Here is a 26,424-nt window from a genome sequence, read left to right as displayed (position 1 = left end):
TTTATATAGTGGAAGTAGTCTGAAAAACTCATCATACTTTCACATCAGTAATGTCCCTGTAGCAATTCCATTATACATTAACCAGCTCTTTACCTCAGATCAAAGCAATACTTCAATGCTCTAAGCAGTTCCTTTGCTGTTTTCAAAACCAATCTGGATTTTGTTGCTTAAAATGAGGAAGTTATGTAAACTGGGCTATTATACAAGGATATAAATCGGATGTATGGATTAGAAATCCATCCAATGATGCCTGATGAAAAATGTGTATTAGAAAATTGTCAGCAAGTTGCATTCATCTCATAACAATAAGTCACGCTGAGATTTAAATAAAACATTACGCATAATTGCCTTGGTCAAATTATGAACGACTGCATTTTGGATGAAGGCTGATGTCTTTCCTAATTACTGGGTGACATCCCAGAAATCTGTTGAGCAAAGCTACCGTTAGATTGTTCTAAATGTCAGGAGGCATCTGGATTGAAAATTTCAGTTACGTTCCAATTTCAGTATTTTGGATGTTTACTTCCAATTATGTTCATTCATACTGAAATGAAATTTTAAAAAATCAAAATAATAAATAAAACATCAAACCAGAAGCAGGCAACTGAGATGTAACATCAGTGGGAGGAAAGCCCCTTAAGCATTTTGAGAACTAGAATGCATCATTAAAGCAAAATGATACGTTAAAGAACAAGCAAAGCCTCCTTAAACAGTCTCTGAGGCCTTCAAGACATAAATGAACATACTATAAGTCACAATAAAAACACATTTGAATTATCGAATTTTCAACGTATTTTAGTTATTTTTATCCCTTTCAACAATTTCACTTTGGGCTTTGGAAAATTTTAATTGCCAAATAAATTACAGATGGAAGGAGTTCAGATACCATATGTTTCAATAATTTGATAGGCCATGACTGGTGACTAGAGATTTTTTTTTAAGCATTCTTCAATATTTGGTTGTGGTTTTCTTGCCTTTCTTTGTACTTTTCATTGGGATAATTCAGATCCCTTAAACTCATATTTACTGCTGTATTACTCGTGAATGAATCAACAAAACCAAAACAAAATCAGGAGTAAGGGCTGCATAAATATCAGATAAACATCGTAAAACACATCCATCTCAAAAGAATTATGATTTAGGTCAAGAATCAATTGAAACATCTTTGGGAATTATACCCTGAAATAACCATATAACCATATATGGTTATATAACCACTTACAGCACAGAACAGGCCAGTTCGGCCCTACTAGTCCATGCCGTAACAAATCCCCACCCTCCTAGCCCACTGACCAGCACCCGGTCCATACCCCTCTAGTCCCCTCCTATCCATGTAACGATCCAGTCTTTCCTTAAATGTAACCAATGATCCCGCCTCGACCACTTCTACCGGAAGCTCATTCCACATCCCCATCACCCTCTGCGTAATTTCCCATCATGTTCCCCTTATAATTTTCCCCCTTCAATCTTAAACCAAGTCCTCTAGTTTGAATCTCCCCCACTCTTAATAGAAAAAGCCTATCCACGTCTACTCTGTCTGTCCCTTTTAAAATCTTAAACACCTCTATCAAGTCCCCCCTCAATCTTCTACACTCCAGAGAAAAAAGCCCCAGTCTGCACAACCTTTCCCTGTAACTCAGACCCTGAAATCCTGTCAACATTCTCGTAAGCATGGTTGTTGAAGAGACCAGATTAAATTGAATATTATCATATAATAAGTCATTGAAAGATTAAAAACACAATGCTGGATAAATCCATGTAGCAAAGATAAAGATACTTTCTTAGCATTTAGGGCTCTCGCCCTTCATCTATTGCAATCATTGAATGGTGTCAGTTCTTAATGTTATACTTCCCTCAGTAAAGAGGTAGTGGCCACATATAGCTGCCGTGGAGGAGGGATCAAGTTTCCCTTTTGCACAGAGGCACTGATGACTAATATACAGGAGTACTCTGAAATGCTATTTCATGATTTATATGGCAGGTGATATGTCCTGCACACTCTGGATCAAGGCATTAACCAGGGCCACTCTCTATCAATAATTACTTTCTCCCTCTCACATGCGGGCACGTGCTTGTTATGAACGCAAGCTATTATTCCGTCCACTTCCTCTCATTTTTTCCCACTCTGTGACAGCAACTTCACTGGCAGCCCATCGTATCTTTTATCCCCTCGTTCACCTCACTCAGAGCTCACATTGGCATGGTCCAGTCTGTGGAGTGAAGCCTCGTTGAACATTCCTTACACTCCTTGATCGCCCACCCAATAAGGTTGCTGCCCAGGGAATTCTTGGGCATGCTGATTGTCACAGTCTATGTTCTGCCTTCAGCTAATGAGGGTAAAGCCAAGCTTTATGGTCAATGTTCCCTCTAATTTTTAGTAGTCATTGTGCGCAAAAATCTTATATTGTGCTTTTTTTTTCCTGTGACAAAAGTATGTGAACACTGAATTCTTGTGCAAATGTAAACTTGAAATTGCTTCAAGGTAATTTTGGCACACCCTATCTTCCATGGCTAATAAAACTGTATTGGCGTGTTTTAGTATAATTAATCTGGAATTTGAACAAACTTTTCCATATGTTCATTAATGTGTTAAACTGAATATCAAGTTATTCATTTTAACACCCAACAACACGGTGTCATTAAGAACTTGGATCTCCTCTGGGTTTGATCGTTTTGGCTCATCTGAACCAACGAGCGTAGCATTCCTGCAAAGGGTTTTGTTGCTTGAGCTTTTGTACACCATCCAAATGCGATTTACTGGCCAAATGACGCTTCAAAAAGTCAACTTTACAAATATCACCCCACTTCTTTCCACTAGCAAATTCTCCAGTAACTTTCCAATCACAACAACACAAACAGATAACTCCACTTTCCGAATCATACATGAATATTTCTCATAATGGAACGTTCATGACCTCATCAGGTTTGTGTGGCAGTTTCTACTATTTTGTTAAGCCATTCAACTTAAACAAATTCGCAGTTCTTTGCGCTTCATGCCCCTCGCTTCTTTTGAATTTGACATAGTGAATCAATATCTTTTTCAATAAAAACTCATAAGGTATTTTCAGAATTTGTAACAGATCTTTGTAAACTTTACGATAAGAACACTGTCCGCCAAACATGGCTGCAGTCATCTGCAGCTGTACAAACCTGAACAGCAAAGGTTGAGGTGATGTAAATTAGTGATGTGCAAATATTTGAAAAGCAGACTAAAAAGTTTATAGAAACAGTTAGCTAAAAGAGTATTTTCAATCAATATAATTATGAAATACTATATAATTTTAGGTAACTAACCTTTTGTGCGTACATGAATTTCTTTTGTGTGCTGGTTGCGAAATGTATGTGCGTGTGCACACACACACAGCTTAGAGGGAGCAGTGTTTATGGTGTCATCTGCGAAGCCCAGATGACACCACCCTGATGGTGCCGTAATTGTTGCTGGTGATGGCAATCATGGCAACCTGAAAACTGTCTTACCTCAATTTCAACAGCATGTGAACTTAGCCATCAGAGGAGAGAACACCCTGGATTGGGTGTACACCTATGTCCCTAGACTGCACAAGGCTGCACCTCGCCCCCACCTTGGTTACTCAGATCACTTATCTGTCCTGCTAACCCTGGTGAACAGACTGCTAGCAATCCAAACTAGGTCAGTTCGCAGGGAGATCAGGTAGAGGGGGAGGGTGAAGGGGCAAAGCAGTGGTGTAACACTGCTTCGATTCCATGGACTAGAGATGTTTCAGGGAGGCGGCCACCTACAATTGTCATGTAAACATAGAGAAATACACGAGCTCAGTGACTGGCTACATGAGCGAATGCATTGAGAATGTCACTGAGATCAAATGCTTCACAACCAGGGCTAACCAGAAACCATGGTTGGATGCAGAGGTCCGGTCCCCTCTCAGAGCTCATGATGCTGCCTTCAGGAAGGTGATAGGATGGCACTAAGATCAGCCAGGACTTGACTGCCCCATGCACAGGGGCCACTTGAGGTGGGCAGGGGGCACCACTTGAAGGGAGCCCCCCCTTAAGGGAGGTACCAACCTCCCCTCCCCTATTGAAGGCAGGAACCACCCCACTAAGCACCACCACTGCCGCTAACGTGGACAAACAAGGAACGCACACCTGCTTGGTAAAATTGTCCTCCTTCATCCTAGTGTTCACTCTCAATTATGCAACACAAAATGCAATATGGCAGCCACCAAGGCCAGGTCTTGCAAGACAAACTTGTCGCCATTTATTTTGACGCATTGCCCACCCCTAGCATAGGTGCTATTTTGTGTAAATATGCCACTGCCCATGCAATTTGGATGGCAAATCGAGGGTATGCACAGAAGATCCAAAGTGGGACACCAATGGCATGAGGTACATGTGGCAAGGGATCAAGACTATTACAGATCACAAATCAACCTTGGGAATTAAGGACAATGGTGTCTCCCTTCTGGACAAATTGAACTTCTATGCATGGTTTGGTGAGAAGAACAGGATGATGCCAAAGAAAGCTCAGTGCGCCCCCAATGAACAGGCCCCCTGCGGCCGAGGTGAGGAGAACCCTATTCAGGGTGAACACACACAAGGTGGCAGGACCTGACAACGTACCTGGTTGGATGCAGAATGGCTGCACAAACCAATTGACGGAGGGCTTCACTGACATTTTCAACACCTCACTGCGTCAGTCCATTGTTCCCGCAGGGTCCAAGTCAGCCACCATCATCCTGGTACCTAAGAGGGCGACAATAACAGGCCTCACTGACAACTGCCCTGTGGCACTGAACTCCACCATTATGAAATACTTCAAACATCTGGTGATGGAACACATCAAAGTAAACCTCCCAAAAATGCTGGATCCATTTGATTTTGCCTATAGAAGAAAACATTCCACAGACAATGCTATAGCTTTGTCGCTTCACTCTGTCCTGACTCAGCTGGAGATCGACACCTCAAAGGCCAGGCTGCTGTTCATTGACTTCAGGTCAGCATTTAATATGATTATTTCCCAGAGGATGGTGGAGAACCTGTCCTCTCTGGGACTCAACATCCCTTTCTATAACTAGATCCTGGACTTCCTATTGGAAAGACCACAGTCTGTCTGGGTTCATAGCAGAATATCGAGCACCATCATGCCACATCTCAGGCCTGTGTGCTCATCCCACTCAGTACACATCAGTAGAAGGCCTCATCAGCAACACTACAGAGAAGTCGTGGAAAGTCCTGTGAACTGGTATGAGACTAATGTGGACGAAAGAGATGATCCTGGACTTCAGGAGGACCACCCTCGACTACACATCAACAAATCTGTAATAGAAATAGTGGAAAGCACCAAGTTCCTTGGAGTTCACTTAACTAGTGACCTGTTGTGGAAACTCAGCATCTCCTCACTTCTCAGGAAGGTGTAACAGCGACTACACTTCCTGAGAAGACGAAAGTGGGTAATGCTTCCGGCCACCATTATGTCAACCTTCTCTATGAGCTCTATCAAGAGCGTCCTGGCCGGCTGCATCACAGTGTGGTATGATTGCTGCAGAGAAGTGGATTGGAGGTCAATCCACAGGACCATAAGTGTAGCAGAGAGGATCACTGAGGTCTCCCTCCCACCCACTGATGTGATCTTTCAGGATTGTTGTCTGAAGAGGGCATACAAAATAATTGAAGACCTCCTTCCACCCCGCACACAGCATCCTTCGGATCCAGGAGGATCAGAACCAGCACCACCAGGCTAAGGAACAGCTTCTTCCCACGGGCAGCGAGAATGCTGAACAACCAAAGGATCTACTCACACCGAGACTCTCATTTGTATGAAACAATATTTATTTATTTATTTTTATAGATATAATAATTGTCCTGCATATGTATTATTTGTCTGTAAGTGTGTTATGTCTGGTTGTGTGTCTGCATGTTGTTGCACGGAGGACCAGTGAACGCTGTTTTGTCGGGTTGTATTTGTACAATCAGATGACAATAAACTTGACTTGCTGTTGTTATTCATTTCTGGTTGTGTAATATGAGGTCAAACTTGATTATTGCTAGATCGTGGAAATGCTTTACAAATACAGTAGAGTGAATGATTCTCACTACCATGCTGTTCATCCATTTTCAAGTGGATTATTCAGTAAAGAATATCCTTTCCTGCTTGTTCTTATCTCATAAAATGTGCAATGAGCAAACTCTGTCAGAAGACTCCCACGATGAACTGAGGAATATGAACGAAGCTGACTGGTGAAATGACAGTGTGCTGGAGTTCATTTCACACCCTGGAATATCCCTTTATTGCATGTGGTAGGAATAGATGCCAGAGTACAATCTAGAAGAGCTGACTTGTGTTGGAAATCTTGACATCTTGATTGAAAAACATCCCTGCAGATGCTGGAAATGTGAGATTAAACCATCAAAACAAATGCAAATGCTGTAAATCCTCAGCAGGCTCTGAAGCAGCTGCAAAAAAGAGGGGAAAAAAAGAGTGAACTTTTCAGGTTTAAGTGTATTCTTCTACATTGTAAAACCAAATGCAGATACTCTACAGGCATCTTCATTCAGTCCACAGAGGCAAGCCTGAGTTTTCGGTTGCTATAATTCTTCATTCCACTCCCATTCTTGCTGGGTTGTAGCCTCCTTCACTTTTCTAGCAAGATTCAATCGAAACAAGGAACAACACTAAATAGGCCAGTCAAAATATAATATTGTAATATTAACTCACTTTTTTCTCTCCACAGCTACTGCCTAAACTGCTGGTTTTTGGTTTTGGTTTTGCTTCTCTTTTTGGTTTTACTTCTTTGCATCTTCTCTGATGTTACTTTGTTTTCTTTCTCGCTGATACCCCTCATTAATCTATTAACCAAATGAATTTTTAAAAAGGATATCACCAGGGCTCGACCCACTTTATCAGATCAATCATTCTTCACCCTCAATGCAACTTAAAACGACCTTGTTCAGATGAAGGGCCTTCAAGCTGAAATGATCATTCCGTTTCACTTTCCGTCGATATTCTCCGAGTTTTTTGCTATGATAATCACATCCGATTATTGTGCGCAGAGTGAATCATGACACAACTGTGGCTGAAACTTCATCAGTTCTTTCGCAGTATACCATGCAATGGTCAATTAGTACTGTGGCTTAAAATAAACCTCTCTTTCAGCTACGCAAGGCAGATCTTTATCCAGAATCCTTTGGAAAAATCAGTAGCACTGCACTGGATGACAAAGCAATAGTCAGCTGACCCTGTGAGAAGAGACTCCTTGTCCAAGTTGAAAGCGTCTCCTTTGAATATCCAATCACCTTTCAACTCTGAGATTTACAGTGTCATCTTTTAGATTGAGTAAAATCACATCTCCACTCATGTTTTATAAATGTATTTCCATTCATCAGCCTGCGAGGAGCAAGATATTAAACTCTTTGATACAAATGCAACTTTATTACATTTACACTTCTTGTATTTTAATGTTGTGATAGTTTGCAATGTTCTGTCTATATTTGAAGTATCATCCTAAATGCTGCTCCAAAACGACTTCACTTTCGAGACCAGCAATAATTCTCTGTAAATGTTTATTTGATTGCAAGAGGCTTTAAAAAGATGAAGCAATTCAGTAGATCTAAAATATGTTGACAACAGTTAACATAATAACAGGAAAAAGATTTTTAATTAGATATCAACAATTGACTGTAATCAGGAAGCATTGAATGATCTGGATGAGCCTATAACATATTTTCTTCTCTCAGTAATTTTGTGAGGAGACCGCAATAATGTTTATTGCCGCTATTTCCTCAATCATAAATGTATGGTGGTGCACTATTCAATTATTTGGAACAAAATGTCTAGTTGTGTTTCCAATAGTTGCAATATGAAGTGTTCAGAGCATTATTGCATGTATGTAATTTCTGATGAAAGAGTAACGGTGTTAAAATCTTAACTGTGTTTCTGTCTCCATAGACTTACCTGACCTGCTGGGCATTTCCTGGATTTTCTCTTTATGCTTCCTATATTTTGCAAGTTGTTGTAATTCTGAAATTAGGTTTCTGGCAATCACTGTCCTCAAAACTTTGGCCGATTTTTCTAATAGCCAAGAGCACAAGAGACAAAAGCTGTATCAAACCACTCAGCCTCTCCCCTTGCCCCTGCTGCACCTTTGAATACATTTGCGGCATCTTGCTACACTGACATCATACCTCTTATTCTTAATATCCAACAATTTATCAGTGTCTCCCTTAAATTTACTGCATGACTAAGTGTCCACAGTCCTCTTGGATAGAAGAATTCTGTACATTCATGATCCTCTGAGTGAATACATTTCTTCTCATCTGTCCTAAATGGCTGTCCTCGTATTATGAGATCTTGACGCTACTGCCAGAAGAAATGTCGTTCTTGTACCTCCCTTGTCAAGGTCCATTAGAAAAAAAATGCAAATACATATAGAACTTTAATGTTTTGACGAAAGGAAAGAAAAATAGAATTCTCTCCATTCCCAAAAATAATTTCTGCTGTTTGGAATATAATTACTGTAAAATTGCAGTCAGTGGGATACACGTATCTCAACAGAATGAAAAGTTCTATGTGTATATCAAAGAGAATTTATATTGAAGTATTAAGATTAAATATTTGAAGTGTTCAGACAGCTCAAACCAAAATGAGCATTCTGAAAAATGGTTTAATGTGAAGAGCAATTTCTGATTTTCTGGGCTACTGTCAGGGAAAACATTCATATTTTATCAATAGAACCATAGAGCACTGCAGCAGAGAAAACCGGCCCTTCAGCCCTTCTATTCTGTGCTGAACTATTTCTCTGCCTTGACCGTCTGACCTGCAGACAGCCCACAGTCCTCTATATCCATCCATGTACTTGTCCAAATGGGATATATATTCTCCTGAGAACTTTTTTTTTCTCTCTTATATAAAACACCAAATGTGGCACAACATGCAAACTTTATTTGCAGTGTGAACTTCAAATACACGGCTCTGGAAAAAAAAGACAGTTCTTATTGTCTAATTTATCCAGTGATCAGGTTCTGCTAAACTATTTGTTCAAAACCATGCTATTAAAAAGGTCAGCGGTCAAATTACATTGTTTGACCTGGAAAAACCTCCAGGTTTTACTGTGACCCTCTAATGACATATAATGAGTGTCTTGACTCTCTTTCCCCTTGGAAATGGGCTTGATGATTTTTGCTGTTGCTTTTGAGTTCTTCCACATTGCACATTCTGCTGGTCACTGTTAGGGTGGTCACACATGTTCCACACTAAAGGAAGGAGACCATATTTACCATTCCAGGGTGTAGAGCTCGTCGAAAGAACCAAAGACTTGTTGATCCAAACCAAGGCTTTTATTAGCAAAAGACCGGAGCTCTTCACAGGTGGCCGACCAGTCCGGAATGATCCGACCTGGCTAGGGACACAACTCTTTAAGGCCCAGACAATAGGTGTGGCTTAGCTCTCAGCCAATCGCTGTAAGCACAGTCTAGATACAGTAACTATATACACTATGTACATTGGTGATAGATCTGTACTATCACACAGGGTGCAAGAAGAGGCAGAGTGGTTAAGGGCATCTTCCCACACTGTACAGCATTCGAGGGATTGCAATCATGTAATTCCAAGGACTTCTTTGGCAACTTCCTGACAGGAGTATCTACATGTAGCCATGCATGGATTCTGTACCCCGCTTGATCAAATAATATGACACCTGTGGCCTCTGTTCTTCACCAGCATGCTTTTTCCCCCTCAGAGTTCTCTCCTTATGAAATGGGAGATGATTTAGTCCAATCTCAGTGGAATTTTTCCTCCACTTAGTGGCTCCATAGCTCAGTGGTTAGAGCACTGGCCTTGTAAACCAGGGAGCTCATTTCTGTGAGGGGCGCTGGAATCTCTGTCTTCCTTATTTTAGACAAAGTTAAAGAATTTTATGTATGCTCCATTCTAAATGTAGTATTACATGACAATAATGGAACCTGTACCTTTAATTTCCCTACAATCATTTCTCTCCACACTCCCATTAATTCTCTCATCCATCAGAAGTAAGTTATGTGGTCGATTAACCTCCTAAGCCACACATCGCTGGCATTTCAGTGGAACCCAGAGCATCCAGATGAATTCCATGTGGTGAAAGGGAGAACCTACAAAATCCACATACTAGAGCTCAGGATTAAACCTAGTTTTACTGATGGAACTACCATCATTCCAGGTTGCAGTCCAAATGGGATATATGTTGGAAGAGTTTTGCTTGTGTTGTAGCATTGCTTTTAGGAGCTAGCTGCATAGGACATAGGATGGGTCTCAGGTTGAGAAATGCAATTGCTGAACATCTTACTGAAACCTTAGCATGACTTTACTCAGGAAAACTCAGCAATACTGGTCTGTAGTTCTTGCAGTTGACACATTTGCCCTGAATGCCACTTAAATAAACAGAGTTAAGATGACCTGCAATTTCTTAAATTGCCAAAAGAATAGCACAGAGCTATTTCCTGGCCAAGGGTTAGTTTTGTGTGAGTGGTTGTTGGAATATCTATCTTGGAAAATTATCTATTTTTGCTGATTTTGGTTTTATAGGTCCAAAACTCCAGAGACAGAAATAGCAAAATTGAGATGGAAAATAGAATTATATTTGCGTTGTAACCAACAACATGTTTTACAGCAATGTAGCTGAGCTTTTTTTTTGACTCCGCTATTTGCTTGTTATTTTGACAGTCATACTTGCAGCTTTAAGTACATGTTCTAGCTTTGAAATTATATTTTACATGGCTCTGTGCAAGACACAAAAGTGCTGGAGAACTTTATTCGCTTCTTATCAATGCTGTGTGACCTGCTGAGGTTCTCCAGTACTTTTGTGTTTTGCACTTAATCAGAGCATTGCAGATATTCCTGGTTAATTTTACATGGCTCTCATGGGTCCCCAAAGGGTTCACCACTTGTGTTCAGGGCTGAAAAAGTCTAAATAGATAGGGATTCTTAGGGCAATTACAAACATTTTCTAATCCTACTTTATTTTTGCCCAACCTCTATTTTGTGAATTTAGTAAAGTTGGATTGTTCGTTGGATGCCATCATGTTTTGGGGTTGCTATGCTCCCTTTTCTGACAAAAATGTTTGGAAGATGATGCATTTAGGGCTGTGATTCAAAACAAAATATGTTTACAGTGTTTATTTGTTGAAAGCAATAACATGAAAGGTAGTTAAGCTATTAATTAACCATGGTGAATAGACAAGATTTTCAATCATTAGCTGACACAATATTGCATGAACAGCTCATTGATTGTATTCATAGCTCCCTAGTTTATGTGCTCAACTCACTTTGGCTCTTGTAAGCCATACAGTCCTGTTGTATTGCATTTTGATTAATAGCATATTCTAAGTACCCTTAGTCAATTTTTCTTTCAATGGAAATTTTCTGCAGCAGGTCTAGTCAAACAAAAGCTGTAAAAACAGATAAAGGAATGGTTTGATTGGAGGAAGGGGCAAGTAATTTTGTTTAGAGTTGGAATCTTGCTATATTTTTTCTCTCTCCATGCACTTTTACCAAGTGTCACAAAGAGATCAGACCCATGTAGGGTCATTTGGGTCTAACTCTTTGAGAATGTTCTTCCTTCAAGTAAGATTATGACGACTGATTTTGTGACCTCCCTTTGTATTTTTCCCCCTAAATTTATTTAAATAACGATATCAACTTTGAATCTGCAATAAGGAAAAGTCTGCCCAATTATAGATCAAATCAGGAAGGGTATATGGATATCTGGCAGGCTTCCGGCCAGCCAGCAATAGTTGGGGTCAAGGATAACTCATGCTCCTGAAGTTCAACTGGGATTCAAGGAGTCTGGCCAGCAGATTGAGAGGGGTTAAGCATGTCAACTGTTTATGCTGGGGTTGGGGAAGCCACTGAGGAATGGGGTGATTTTTTTTTTTGTTAACTTGAATGCAGGTTTCCCATATCGGTGGTGAGGTAGCTGAATCATGTTTTCTGGAGAATGTCCAAAAATGGGAGCTTGCAGAACAAAGAGATTCATGTTCCTCAGTAAAAGGAGTGCTGTACATAAATCTCATCCCTGATGCAGAAAATACCTTGGGATTGCAAGGGATAGGAATGAGTTGTCATTTTCCAAATTATGTAATTTAATCAGAGAATGGTTGCAAATGTGAAACTGACACATAACTCAACAAATAGCATGCCATTTAATTCTATTTATACTACAGAATCCTAGTTCTCGATTGTAGAATCACCAGAATAGTTTCTTCAATTCACTCTTCAATCCTTTAACTTCTTGCTTATTTAATCTATCTCCATTATTTAACTTGAGATTGGAGTTCAGATATCATGCTGATAAACCTGTGCTTAAAAAGTTCCAAAACAATGAATGCTTTCTAACATTGCAGACAGTGGAACTGAACAGAAAGCACAAGGTGTGATTTGTAGAGCTCTTGTACAATTTCTAAGAGTTGGTATTCCACACGTGAAGGCAGTAATTCTATTAGCCTATTTAATTTCCTGCCCTTGACATTTCAAAGATCTTAGTGTATGGACTCTCAATTCCCCTGGGACTTAACTAGATTTAGCTTCTCACTACTTAGAAATGATCTCTGATATTCTTTTACATCCAAAGGGAATAACCTCACATTTAATTAGACTAAAGTAATTTTGTCGGAGTTTCGCCTATTCGCTTAATCTTTTAAATCTTCTTGTAATTTTTTGCATAATCTACACTGATAGAATCGTCTCTTTCACAAATTTGCATACATAGCTTTTTGTCCGGTCATCGAAGTCAGTGATAAATTTATAAAAGACATAGATCTCTCACAACCTGTTCATTATCTCATCTCTATTTCTCCTGCCAGTCAGTTCAATAATTTGTTCTCAAATCCATCTTTCGCTAATATTCCCTGATCGGGAACTTCATGAAATGCTTCTTAATATCCATTTGACTAGCAGTCTAAAGTTGCTCCTGTCTCCATTACATTGGCTCTCTCTTTAAAAAAAATGGTCAGCCAGTTTTGTTGAGCACGACTTCTACTTTGCAAATTCATGCTGGCTATCACCAAATTGTGGGACAATTTAAAGATGCTCTGTCACTTATTCCTTTAGCATAGACTCTAACAATTTCCTGATAACTGGTCCATTATTTCCTTTTGTACTTTTCTAAAATCTGTTAAATCCATGTAGTTTTCCCATACATAGACTGGAATTAAGTTTATGTTGGCCAAATATAATATGGGATGAGAAGTGGCAATCCTGGGAATATTTTTGGGTCAATAATTTCTTCTTGAATTTAATTTGCTGCATTGACTATGATGAGACCTTATCCCAGGTACATATACAAGATTTGATTTTGACATTCAAAGCATCACTCTACACCACGTCCCTCTTCTAAGTTAATGTGAATACTGCAAGCTCCAAGGAAATGCAAGATGACGGCTTGTGGTGATGTGCCTCATGGAAAGAAAAGAAACGTTTAGAATGCAAAACAATCATGAGACTTGATTTCAATTCAAGGTGATGTGATTTGAAATAGTGCTGGCGGTTGTTAATTTTTCATTAATTACAAGAGACTTTCCTGTTGATAATATAGATTGCTCAGACAGAAAATAATAGCTTCAAAGCACAAATATGAATGCAACCTTGCCCATCACATATACAGTCTACAGTCCACTGTCTGCTGCCTTGTGAAAGTCGGCAACTATCACCACAAGCAGGACCTTATGGTTTTGGAAACCAAAATTGAAGTTTGACTTTTTATTAGGAAGTTTATTTCAGAAACCATTTTGATGGTGATGTTGATTAACTGTTGCAAATAAACATATTATAGAGGTGATTTAGACATTGCATTATTTTTTGAGGGATAAGTATTTGGTGCACATCAGGTCATCACAACATCGTTGATGCATTCTAGGAAAGTGCTATTTTAAGTGAAACAAAACCAATTTTATATCACGGTAAAATATTGCAATATATTTTTTTTCCTCATCAACTTTATAATGAAATAACGTTGAATGAAATGACATTATTCAAGGATTTATTGTATATCCAGAACTGACAGCAGTATGTTTTGAATTAGAGTATTCCAATGGATTATATTATTGTGGTTACAGCAATCTACCCAGCAGGTTGAAAGCATCAGGGAGGAGAAAATAAATTGTCAAAATTGTGAATTGAGACTCAAAACATTAACAATTCCTTCCCCTCCACCCCCACCCTGCTCCCCTTATCCCACTTATGCTACTTGGCCGGCTGAGATTTTCCAGCAGATCTTTTTTTTTGCTCCAGTTTCTGGTGATTGCAGTCTCTGGGTCTTCAGGTTATTATATGATTATTGTAAGGTTGGATGAGATTTATTACTGCTGATACAAGAATGCAATAAGATTCTTGTATGCCATTTTGGAATAAATGAAGAAAGCACACTGAGATTGCTTTCTTAATAGGCTGATATAGGTCAGATAGAAATTGAAGTTTATTTTCATCTTTAGAAGCACTGTTTTGTGATTTAAGCAAGGTTGTGAAATGATCTGCTTTATTCACTGAGTTTACTTAGTTAAAGTTAATATATCTCCCTCCGTCCCTTATATTTATTTAATTTTAATTCCACTGCTACTGAGCTAAATATCAAAGAATTATTGGAGAAAATTGTAAGGAATAAGATTTGCGTCCATTTGAAAAGGCAGGGTATTGATCAGATGGAAAGTTGGCAGAATGAACTTAATTCAGACAGGACATTTTGGAAGTCAAATCGAGGTGGAGCAGATGCAATAAAGGGCAGGACACTGAGGAATGTTGATGAACAGAGGGATCTTGGGGGGTTCAAGTCTACAGATCCCTGAGGGTAGGGAAAAACAGGTAGATAAGATGATAAAGAAGCCATATGTCATGCTGCCTTCAGAGGTTGAGGCAAAGAACATAAATCTTGGCATGTTACGTTACAATTTTGCAGTGCAATGGTTAGACTGCACATGAAATATTGTGTGGTATTCAGGTTGTCACACAATAAAAAGTATTTAATGCAGAAGAGATTCATCAAAGGTTGTCTGGATTGGAGGACTAATTATGAGGAGAGATTTGATAGGCTGTATTTTTTTCCCTGAAAGCAAAGGAGGATGAAGTGTGACCTGACACGGGTAGATGCAATTATATGAGGCATGGATAAAGGTAGATAGAAAATCTGGTGATGGAATCAAAAGCAAGAGAGCACAAGCTTAAGATAAGAGGAAGGAAATTTGAGGGAAAAATTTTCTATTTTGAGATCGTTTGATACCTGGAACTTGCTGCCAGAGAAAGTGGTGATATCCAATACAATAACCATATAACAATTACAGCACGGAAGCAGGCCACTTTGGCCCTTCTAGTCTGCACTAAACTATCACTCCATTCAAGGGACAATGACTCAGGCACTTGAATTTGGCAAGGCAAAGAAGGATACGGGCATCGTGCAAGCAAATGGGACGAATGTAGATGAACCAATAAGCCAGCATGGAAATTCTGGGCCAAGTAACCTGTTTTTGTGCTCCAGAACTGTTGGTTTCATGAGGAGGGAGCAGTGAAATGTAAGTGGAGTTATATTCACAAATATTTTAACTGAATGAATAAGCAGATCAATGAACATTCTAGGTTTAATCATTTAGCAGGGAACATCTATAAAATTATAGCAAGAATATGAAGACATTGATTGTGTAAAAGGTACATCTGAGCAGTCTGATTGTAATTCCATTTGCAGAATGTGTGAGCATCTCCTTGTATTCTGCTCCCACCATGCCCAGTTTTCCTATTCGTCTATCATTATTAAATAAAATCTCTCATTGCCTGCAGACAGATTGTTAAATTAGACCAGCTCCTGGGTTACCAAAATATTCTTTTCCATTACAACTTTTCTCCCACTATAACCCAAAAGATGGCACAGCACCTCAATGAGATTAATTCCCTCTTTCTCATGGCAGCCTGATTGTTGTCAAACTTATTCTTCTCCAACATCACAGCAGTCTGACCTCCCATCAAGGTGCATCCTCTTCATCTATCAGTTTCTGTCTCCTCCATCCTCAAGATGACCTGTTTCCACCATTACTGACCCAATACTCCATCAGTAAAACTGCTCCACACATCAACTGCTCTACTACTGCCAAAGGCAATCAATCCACAAACTTAACAGAGTCACAAGGCTGGAGTCCAAAGCAAATCACAAAATAAATGGAACTAAATTTCATGCATTTGGAGATTTCTAATTATTGTTTGACACATGTTAAATATCTCTCTGCATTTATTATTTGTGTGAAATAACTCTGCTGGAGAGAATAAAGTTGCAGATTATGACACAGAATAAATGTCTCCACTCTGAAAGCACATTGATAAACTGTCTGAATCCTGTGAGCTGGTATATCTTTTGCTCTTCAATGTTATTTCCAAATGTGCCAACTCACCTGGTCTGTACTGACCAACTTATTGGTCATCCATTAAACAATTTAATACTTTGCTAAGAGGGTGATCATTTAGACCAGAAAATAAGAACATTAAATAAAAATAGAAAATTCTGGAAATTGCATGAGTTTATTGTTCAGCAGTCAGTGCTTCACTGAAAGGAAATTAAGATAATTACAAACTGTACACCAGCATCTACACACAGTGATTTTATACTTGATAGGAATCGTAGTCATTATACTTGGGTTGATCAAAAATATATTACCCCTCGCTGCTTCCAGCTGGTTTACTGCAAGACTTTTTTTAATGTTTGAATTTCAATCAAGTCTCCACAGAGCATGGAAAAACATTCAAACACAAACTTACAACAAGGCCAGGAACTGAGTGATCATAACATGGTTCGGTTGCCTGACTTACTTTGCCTCTTTTCACAATTTTTTTTACAGTGATAAAACTTATTGGATTCCCCTGTAGTTTTAAAGTTCACATCATTTAGAATAAAGAATTGGATGCAAGTAGCTGTAAGATGTTTCCATCACCCATCGAGTCATTTCAGATATTTGAGAATTTGCTGGTGAATCAGAATCCAGATTTATTGTCATAAAATTTGGTGTTTTGTGGCAGCGTCATAGAGCAAACATACATATTATAACCATCTTACAGCATACTATAAAAATAAAATAAAATAATAATAAAAATAATACTGCATGAAAATTAAGGCAGCATCTTTGGTTCATTGATTATTCAGGAATCTGATGGCAGTGGGGAAAAACCTATCCTTGTGCTGTTGAGTGATTATCTTTAGGCTCTTGTATCTTTTCCCTGATGATAGCAGTGAAGGGGGGCCTGGCTGAGGTCACGGTGGCTTTTGAGGATAGAGGCTGCTTTTTTGTAGATGTCCTCAATGGATTGATGTCGCAGGCCGAGTTAACAACCCTCTGGAGTTTATTCTTGTCCTGAGAGTTGGCGCCTCCATACAAGGTAGTGATGCAACATGCCAGAATGCTCTCCACGGTACACCTATAGAAGTTTAGGAGAGTCTTTGGTGACATACCGAACCTCCTCAGACACCTCCCAAAATATAGCCGCTGGTGAGCCCTCGGAGATGTTGACCCCCAGTTCTCCACTACTGAGCCCTCAATGAGGACTAGGTCATGTTCCCCTGACTTCCTCCTGAAGTCCACAATCATCTCCTTGGATTTGCTGATGTTGAGCACAAGGTTGTTGTCGTTACACCATTCAACGAGCTGATCGATCTTCCTCCTGGACACTTCCTCATTGCCGTTTGCGATTCTGTTGACAACTATGGTCTCCTCGGCAAACCTGTAGATGGCATTGGAATTTTGCCTGGCCGCACTGTCATGGGTGTATAACGAGTAGAGCAGTGGGCTAAGCACACATCCTTGGGGTGCACCTGATGATGATCATTGAGGAGGAGATGTAATTTCCAATTCGTACTGACTGTGGACTTCCAATGAGAAACTCGTATCCAGTGCAGAGTGGGGTACAGAGACCTAGAGTTTTTAGCTTCTTGACCAGCACTGAGGAAATAATGATATTGAAGGCTGAGCTGAAGCCTATGAAGAGCATCCATATGTATGAGTTGCTTTTTGAGTGGAGAGCCAATGACATTGCATCTGCTGTGGAGCAATTGTGACAATAGTCGAATTGCAGTAGGTCAGGATCTTTACTTAGGTACGTGTTAATTATGGCCATGACCAGCCTCTCAAGGCATTTCATCTCAGTAGAAGTTAGTGCTACTGGACGGTAGTCGTTGAGGTGGCCCACAGAACTCTTCTTGGGCACCAGGATGATTGATGCCCTTTTGAAGATGGTGGGAACCTCTGACTGCCACAATAAAAGGTTGAAAATGTCCGTGAGCACGCTGGCTAGTTGATTGGTGTAGATTTTCAGAACCCTGCCCAGTATTCCGCCAGAGCCTGACGCCTTGTGAAGGTTCACCTTCTTGAATGATGTTCTGACATCACCCTCAGAGACAGATATCACAGGGTCCTCAGACCTTTCAGGGATTCTAGTAGGCATTGTTTGGATCTTCTTCTCAAAGTGGGCATAGAAGGTGTTCAGCTCATTGGGTAGAAAAGCATTGCAGCCATCTATAACGTTCACCTTCATTTTGCAGGCTGTAATGGACTACATTCCCTGCCATAGCCTGCATGTCTCTGTCTCTAGTTTCCTCTGGAATTGCCACTTTGTTTTGGAGATGGCCTTCCACAGGTTGTACCAGACTTCTTGTAAAGATTTTGCTCCCTGGCCTTAAACGCCCTTATTCTCACCCTCAGCAGGCTGTGGATTCTCTGATGCATCCAGGCCTTCTGGTTGGGGAACACCTGGTATTTGTGCATGGGCACACGCTCATCCACGCAGGTCTTGATGAAGTTGGTGACACCTGTTGCATATTCATACAAGACTGTGGATGAGTTCTTGAATATGTTCCAGTTCACCGATTCAAAGCAATGGTTTTACATGTGAGCTAGGCATAAATTATACAGCACAAATTGAGTAAATTCTAGGTTTCAGATTCAACCCCAATGATGTACTTTCCTGCGATGGAACCCTTTATTGTGACAATTTCTTAAGGCACTGGTGACAACTCAGCTTATGCAGTTAGATTAGGGAAAATGTATTTTGATAATGATTACTCACTTGTTCATGTTTCTTTCTTTCAATTCGAAGATAATAGCCTAAAATTTCAGTTCTTAAGTTCCAAAATGCTTCTTCTGATTTTTTTTTGTTGTAGCTGAATGTGGAGCCAGTGTGACTGGAAATGAAGGCATTCTCCTTTCACCCAATTACCCAGCTAATTACAGCCACAACCACGAATGCATCTATTCCATTCAGACACAGCCGGGTAAAGGAATACGACTGAAATCCAGGACATTTAAGCTCCAGCAGGGAGATATTCTCAAAGTAAGTGTTTCGATGTGCTCCAGAATGCACTGTCTTCAAACTATCAAATTAACAGCTCAGATGTTTGTTTCAGTATTCTGCTTGTGCAGCTTGACAGATGATGTTTTGGCAAGCTGTTGTCATTCATGCTTTGTATTTTGACATACCCTGGTTAAGAATGGACCCTCTTCAAGGAAACAGAGTTAAGAGGTATCAATTAATGTAAGAGTCTTTATTTCAGGATGCTTGAAAGTATTTAAACTCAAGCGTGTACAGTTAATGCCAGCGTAATATCAAATTTTGTTTAACAGAAATATCAGAGAGCACAATGGAGAGAAGTATTATGAGTGTTCAGTGGGTGAATATACAAAAACCATGGGGGAGGTAGGAGTGAGGTGCATTAACAGGAACCAGCCAGGCAGTGAGTTACAGTGAGCCAGTGGGCTGAAAACAGCAAAAATATTGTCATAGAAACAAAACAATGGGGGGTTTGGCAGACACCAGTGGCAGTGTTGAAACATTAAACTATCTTGACAACATGCAGATGGAAAGGCTTGAGGGGCATCAGTCAATAGTCTACAGTTGTAATGACAATAATACTTTATAAAACTGCCAGCAACTTCCGGCATTTGCTCGTGTGAAATTAAATGTGGAAATCCTGCAACTGAATCTGTCACTTTCCATGAGGTGCAGTCTTGCAGATCTGACAACAGTCCAAAATTTGTCATGAACTTTGAACTTTCACACACTATTCTTTGAAAATGGTTCAGTGAATTTTTAAGAATATTATTGGATATAGTTATCACTTAAATATCCTCCAAGGCTTGGATTTGTTTTTTTTTAAAGTGTCTGTTCTAGGCTTTAATTTGCTCTCATTTTTACTTGCCAGTTCGTATCCAGTGAAATCCTTCAGTTTTAATATCCTTTTAGGAGTTTTAATATCATTTGTTGTTCTTGGTATTGGTTCCTTAATATTTTCAGATATCTCTCCCATTCAATCCAGTTAACTTTTATAAACAAGCTACTTTTTAAGTCTAGCTTGATTATAATCCTGTCACTGAGGACCGGAAAATCTCAATAATTATATCTTAAAAAGCATGATCCCTGAGTTCTTTCAGTACTATGCTTCACTAATAAGAACAATTTTTTAACATTTGTAACGGTGGCCATATGATGAGGGCTCCTTGTGATCTCTGATGGAAGACATTTACACAGTGAATGTAAGCAAATGCATTGAATTAGTCAAATTTAGTTAAAGTTTCTCAGTTTTTGAAGAGTTGCCTATTAAAGCAGGAAAGTAATTGGGACCTGATAAAACATTAATTTCATGCTCTGTGGCAAATTTGTATGTCAATTAAGCAAGATGTTTAATTTCTGGAGAATAGAAAATGTTCATTCTCTTTGTTAGTACCAATGTCTATCACAGGTTAAGTCCAAAACAAGCACCTCTGTTCTATCCGAACAGCACGAGTCCAGATTGAATCCTCAACTGTTTCACAGAATACCATAGAAAAATCATGCAATGTCCTACATTTGAAGTTATAAAATCTTGGAAAAATACCACCAAAGGGGACATTTATGTGCTGACAGATTAAGTGATTTTTTTTTAGGCTGTGAAGTTGTACTGAACAGGAAATGGTTTGGATTAAATTAAACTCTGGTCATCTGTGCAGCAGAAAGCTGCACTAATTAGCCAAAGTCTCAAGCTTGGCACCCACACAGTTCCTGCAAAGCACTGTCAGTACGATCAACTCAGGATGAAATTTAAAGCCATAAGTGTGTTGCGTTGTGCAATTTCCATAAATATTCATTATATAATCTATTTTGGATTTAGTCCAAATTTCCTGAAGGGAAGTTAAGGCAGTGGGGTAGATTGCTTAACTGTTGTGATTGTCATAAACAAAATCATATTATTATTTGGATTCATAGACACCCTTATTCTCTTGAAGCTGGTCTACATACAAATAAATACTGAATTAAATGTTCCACAAGGATTATTCCCTCAACAATGACTGTCTAACATCAGTGAAATAACTGACCTATTATAATTCTGAGATGGACAATTAAATAATTGATTCATTTGACAACATACACCTGAAATTAGATAAACAGACTAGGGTTGGTGATCTATGCCTTGTTAAATCACCTATTTCTGTTTACAAGGCTTTTATTATTTTTACCTCCACAGTAACTGTTGTCTAAATCAGGGGGAGGAAATCTCTTCTTCGCCTCAAAGCAAATATTCGAAACTTCAAGTCAGTCATCCAACTAACACTGTGATAAAAGACGAACAAATTCTTTTTGATTTTTTTTTAGACATGCCGGTACTTGAAGAGACCAAGAAATTGAATATTTTTGTCACTTTTTTGAACACTAGCGGCATTGAAAATAATATTTAAAAGTTATCTGCAGTTTGGTTGGTCCATAATCAGTTGCAGTTTGTTGGAAAAGGCAAGATCAGTTCTCTTGAGTTGATTATTATCATGAATACAGTGGAAGCTCTGTGATTCTAAAAGGTGTAACATTAATTTTGATGAGAATTTTAAAATGAAATAAAAGGTTCTTTCTCTCCCTCACACAATTTTTTGGATTTGCTTATGGCAGGAAAATTGGATGGATTTACAGCTTTTCATGTGTAAAATGTGCAACAGAATTGTTGTGCACATTTTTCAAATTAACTTCACCTATTTGCAATTGAAGTCCCACCCATCAGAGAATTGGGCTCAGTACATCTGGTCAAGATGCACCTTGATGTGCATGCTATTCACCAGAATAATTTGTGCATGTGCGGACAGCATCAAAGTGTCTGAAGCTCTATTTTTTCCAATTTTGACAAAATTGGTAGGAAAGCATGCAACTATGCCTTTTCTTTTTCAATTTACCATCAGTCAAGGAGCAAAATTCACACTATGTTGGCTACTAGACATGAATTAAAGCGTTCCTGCCAGCATTGTAACCTTTTGTTCTGTCATTGTACTTCAGAATCAGAATTTATTGTCGTGAACATGTCAGGAAATTTGTTGTTTTGCAGCAACGTTACAGTGAAAATATTTGTTATAAAAGTTCATTGAAAAATTAATAGATTTGTGGAAAAATAAAAGAGAATAAGGTAGTGTCCATGGTTCATTGCCAATTCATAAACCTAATGGCACAGGGGAAGAAGCTTTCCTTATGCCATTGTGTGTTCATCTTCGGGCTCCTGTACCTGCTTCCCAATGGAAGCAATGTGAAGAAGGCATGATGTGGGTGGTGAGGGTCCCTGAGGATAGAGGCTGCTTTCTTAAGACTCTACCTCTTGTAGATATCCTTGATAGAGTGGAAAGTGTGATGTCTATGATGGCGCTGGCTAAGTTCACAACTCTCTGTAGTTTTTTTTAAGTCCTGGACATTGGCTCCTCCATACCAGACAGTGATGAAATCAATCAGAATGCTCATCATGGTATACCTGTAGAAATTTTCAAGACTCTTTGGTGACATACCAAATCTCTTCAAACTCCTCGCCTGAATGCTGACTGTGCAAGATAGTCAGATAGCCTATAGCAGCCTTTCATCACAGGCATCAAATTACCAATCTCTTCCTTCATTATGATCAATGCCTCACAGCTTGGGGCTTCTCAGGAGTCAGCATGGCTGCAGATGTTCCTTGAAAGAATAGTGGAGTTTTGTATGGCCAGAGACAGTGAAAAGTAACCGCATTTCCTTCAGATTCCCATTTCTCTCTATGGCAGACAGTTCAGTTGTTGCTTTGGCTGATGTGGTTCTGACAGACTTCCTGTGATCCTTAGCGGCAAGGAGAAGGCAGGTGTAATCTGTTGACTGTGTCAGGAGTTCTACAAGAAAGTCTACAGATGCTGGGTTCGAGTGCAATGCACAAATGTGCTGGAAAAACTCAGCAGGCCAAGTCTTGGGGCTGAGTCCTTCAGCAACGGTCATGATAGGCTGAAATGCTGTATGACGTTAGAAATCACACTGTCACAAAATACTGAAGTGCGAAAAAGGATGAGAGGTGACTTAATAAAAATCTACAAGATTCTGAGAGATATAGGTAAGGTGGACAGCCTTATCCCATAGTCGGAGTAGCAAACACTAGAGGACATCTGTACAAAGTGAAGGGAGGATAGTTTAGGGGAGACATCAGGGGTAAGATTTTTACACAGAGAGATGTGGTTTGCCTGGGGTTGTGGTGGAGGGTGAAATATTAGGGGCATTTAAGAGATTCTTTGACAGACAAATGGATGAAAGAAAAATAGAGGGTTACGGGGTAGGAAGGGTTTCATTTTTTTGTCGGAATATATAGGTTGGCATAACATTGAGGGCTGAAGGGCCTGTACTGTGCTGTAGTATTCAATGTGCTCAGCAACAAAATGGAAAAAAATAAGTTTCAAATTTTAGTAATTATATGGAGGTTCTTCAATATCATTTTAAACCTGTTTAGTACATCATTTATGGGTGAAATCCATTCTCGTGGCATTAAGTATTGAACTGACACTGACAGCATCTCTGCACCACAGCAAAATCTGTTGAAAGATTGGGAAGTTGAGCACTTGGTTCTCCATCACTATTGAATTGGAGCAGAAGGTAGAAGTCTCCAAGAATACTTTTCTTTGCCCATCTCGACACAGAATGAAACACTTTGCCAAATGTCATTGCTTTTTTTTTCAGATCCAAAGTGTTATAATGAGGTACAGAGCCATTTTCACCTCTGGGAAACATTCCAGGCAAGACTAATTGGATGGAAGAGCACACTTGTTTGTTGATTGAGGGACTCTAGTGACATCTGCATGGTCTTTTTTTACATCAGCTCTTTTGATTAAAACCTGCAGTGCAAAAGTGTCCATAGGTTGGCGGGGAAAAATCGGACTAATGTAGGAAATGGAGATACACAGATGTTGCAACAGGAGTTGTCTTCTGAAAAGTGACAGCTCCTTTTGTGGTCAGTGTGGATTTTTTTTCCCCTCGATTTTTAACAGTTGTGTCACTGCCTGAGTCCCAATATTTAGGAAAATGAACAGGAACAACTCCAGTTTTCAACTGAGAACTTCAATTTAATTGACCTAAAAAGAAAATGGTGATCAAAATGAAAGTTTTTGATTTCCATTGTTCACAATCATCAAAGTTTTAAAGAGCCTTTGCTGAAGATATAAACATACTGTATTCACATTGAGTAACAAATAGAAATTTGGTGTATTACTAAGTCAGATGGAAAAAAATTGGATGTAGATTGTAATGATAAAAAATATCAATTATTCAATATGAATGGTTCTGAAATCCAATTTATATTCTGGAAACACAGCATTTTGCCTCAACTTTATTTTCAAGGATTGTGTCATTCTGCTCTTGAGCTATCTATGGAGATCAATTTCCTGAAGACCTTTCTTTGTGAATCACATTACGTGCCACAATAAATGTTTTATGGCGTTGCATTAAAACTTCAATCACAATATTCAAATTGTCCTCTAATTGCTGCAATTTTGAAAATGCAAAGGGAAAATTAGCCACGAGTATTCTGTGTTTCCAAACAATAGGTTACAACCTGCAGTTGGGATATATATTATGCCGTGCAAATTTTTGCAGATTTTAATCATGTTTTTTTTAAATCATAGATTTTTGATGGAAAGAATAGTTCCTCCCAGGTACTTGGTACTTTTACCGGATCAGAGATGCTAGGTGTTATTCTGAATAGCACATCAAGCACCCTGTGGCTTGAGTTCATCACAAATGCAGAAAACACAAGCAAAGGATTTGAGCTCCTTTTTTCAAGTAAGTGTCAGATTATGGATGATCATGAAGTATGGTCAATTGTTTCAGTATGTTGAATACTGTGGTTTACTGTGAGAATGATATTCCTGTGGTGTAAAATGCTGTTCGTTCTCTGATGCAAGACATGAAGTCTTCAATTTTGCTGATTTTCAAAGTATATCACAAGTTTCACTTAGGTGTGTCGTTCTTGTTCTCCAGAAACTTGATGCGTCCAAAGTGGAGCTGTTTTTGTATATTTTGGCAAAATACTACATTTTTTGAACATGAATACCCTTGTCATAGTTGATTATATTAAATGTGTATTAAATTATTTATTTTATTATAAACTATTTACATTATAGAAACATAGAAACATAGAAGATAGGAGCAGGAGTAGGTCATTCGACCCTTCGAGCCTGCTCCACCATTCAACGAGATCGTGGCTGATCTTAAAGTTCAGTACCCCGTCCCCGCCTTCTCTCCGTAATCTTTAATACCCTTATACTGAAGAAATAGATCTAATTCCCTCTTAAATAGATTTAATGAACCTGCCTCTACTGCCCTCTGTGGCAATGAATTCCACAGATTCATCACCCTCTGGGTAAAGAAATTCCTCCTCATCTCGGTCCTAAATGGTTTGCCTATTATCCTCAAACCATGGCCCTGGGTTCTGGATTTTCCCATCATTGGGAACATCCCATCTGCATCCATTCTGTCCAGTCCTGCCAGAATTTTATAGGTCTCTATGAGATCCCCTCTCAATCTTCTAAACTCCAGGGTGTACAATCCCAATTATATTGTTGTATACTGTTCCCATGCTGACTTGACTGAGCAAGGACTTGATCTGAGGTCATTGGAGACTAGGCTCCACTGTATGGATTTTGGATATGTACAGTATAAATTCCTTCCTCACATGTTTCACTATCTCTTAATCCTCAGTCCCATTCTTCCTTTTTACCTTACCTTTGATTCCCATCCCTTGTTCACCCAAGTCTGAACACAAGAGATCATTGAACGGAAGGGAATTATTTATATTTATCGAAGAGCGCTTTGGGCTGGATGTTTCTGGACCCGCTCCCAATGTCTCAATATGCCCTCTTACGTGGCACAGCTGGCCTACCATACTCTTGAGTCAGGCAACAACCTGGAATCAGGCTGCACATTGCTGATCCCTCACCCCAAAGTGTCCCGGTCAGGCTTTTACAGACAAAGGTGAAATGCTTTGTTTGTATCAACATCTTGAAGAATCAAAATGTTCTTTAATGAATATAAATGCAAATATTCCCCATCCACTTAGTGGTCTTGTGTTTGGAGTTGAGGATGACGTCACCAATACACTGAGTGGTATTGAAGTTCCCAAAAAAGTTAAATCTGCAAGAATATTACGATGGAGAGGGTGCAACTGG

At 39.2% G+C, this 26,424-nt stretch overlaps 1 protein-coding gene across 1 annotated transcript in view; it reads left to right on the top strand.

Moving 5' to 3' along the window:
- The window catches only part of csmd2 (CUB and Sushi multiple domains 2), a 539,567-nt gene that overhangs the window by 175,586 nt on the left and 337,557 nt on the right, over positions 1-26,424 (top strand). Inside the window, exons 15-16 of the mRNA XM_069896324.1 lie at positions 19,131-19,300; positions 24,883-25,039. Coding sequence (XP_069752425.1) covers positions 19,131-19,300; positions 24,883-25,039 — 327 coding nt within the window. The remainder of the gene's footprint in view (positions 1-19,130; positions 19,301-24,882; positions 25,040-26,424) is intronic.

This window comes from Narcine bancroftii, chromosome 8, assembly GCF_036971445.1.
Source record: "Narcine bancroftii isolate sNarBan1 chromosome 8, sNarBan1.hap1, whole genome shotgun sequence".
Taxonomy (NCBI): domain Eukaryota; kingdom Metazoa; phylum Chordata; class Chondrichthyes; order Torpediniformes; family Narcinidae; genus Narcine; species Narcine bancroftii.
The sequence above is the reverse complement of the archived record's forward strand: the minus strand, read 5'-3'. Positions and strand labels throughout refer to the sequence as shown.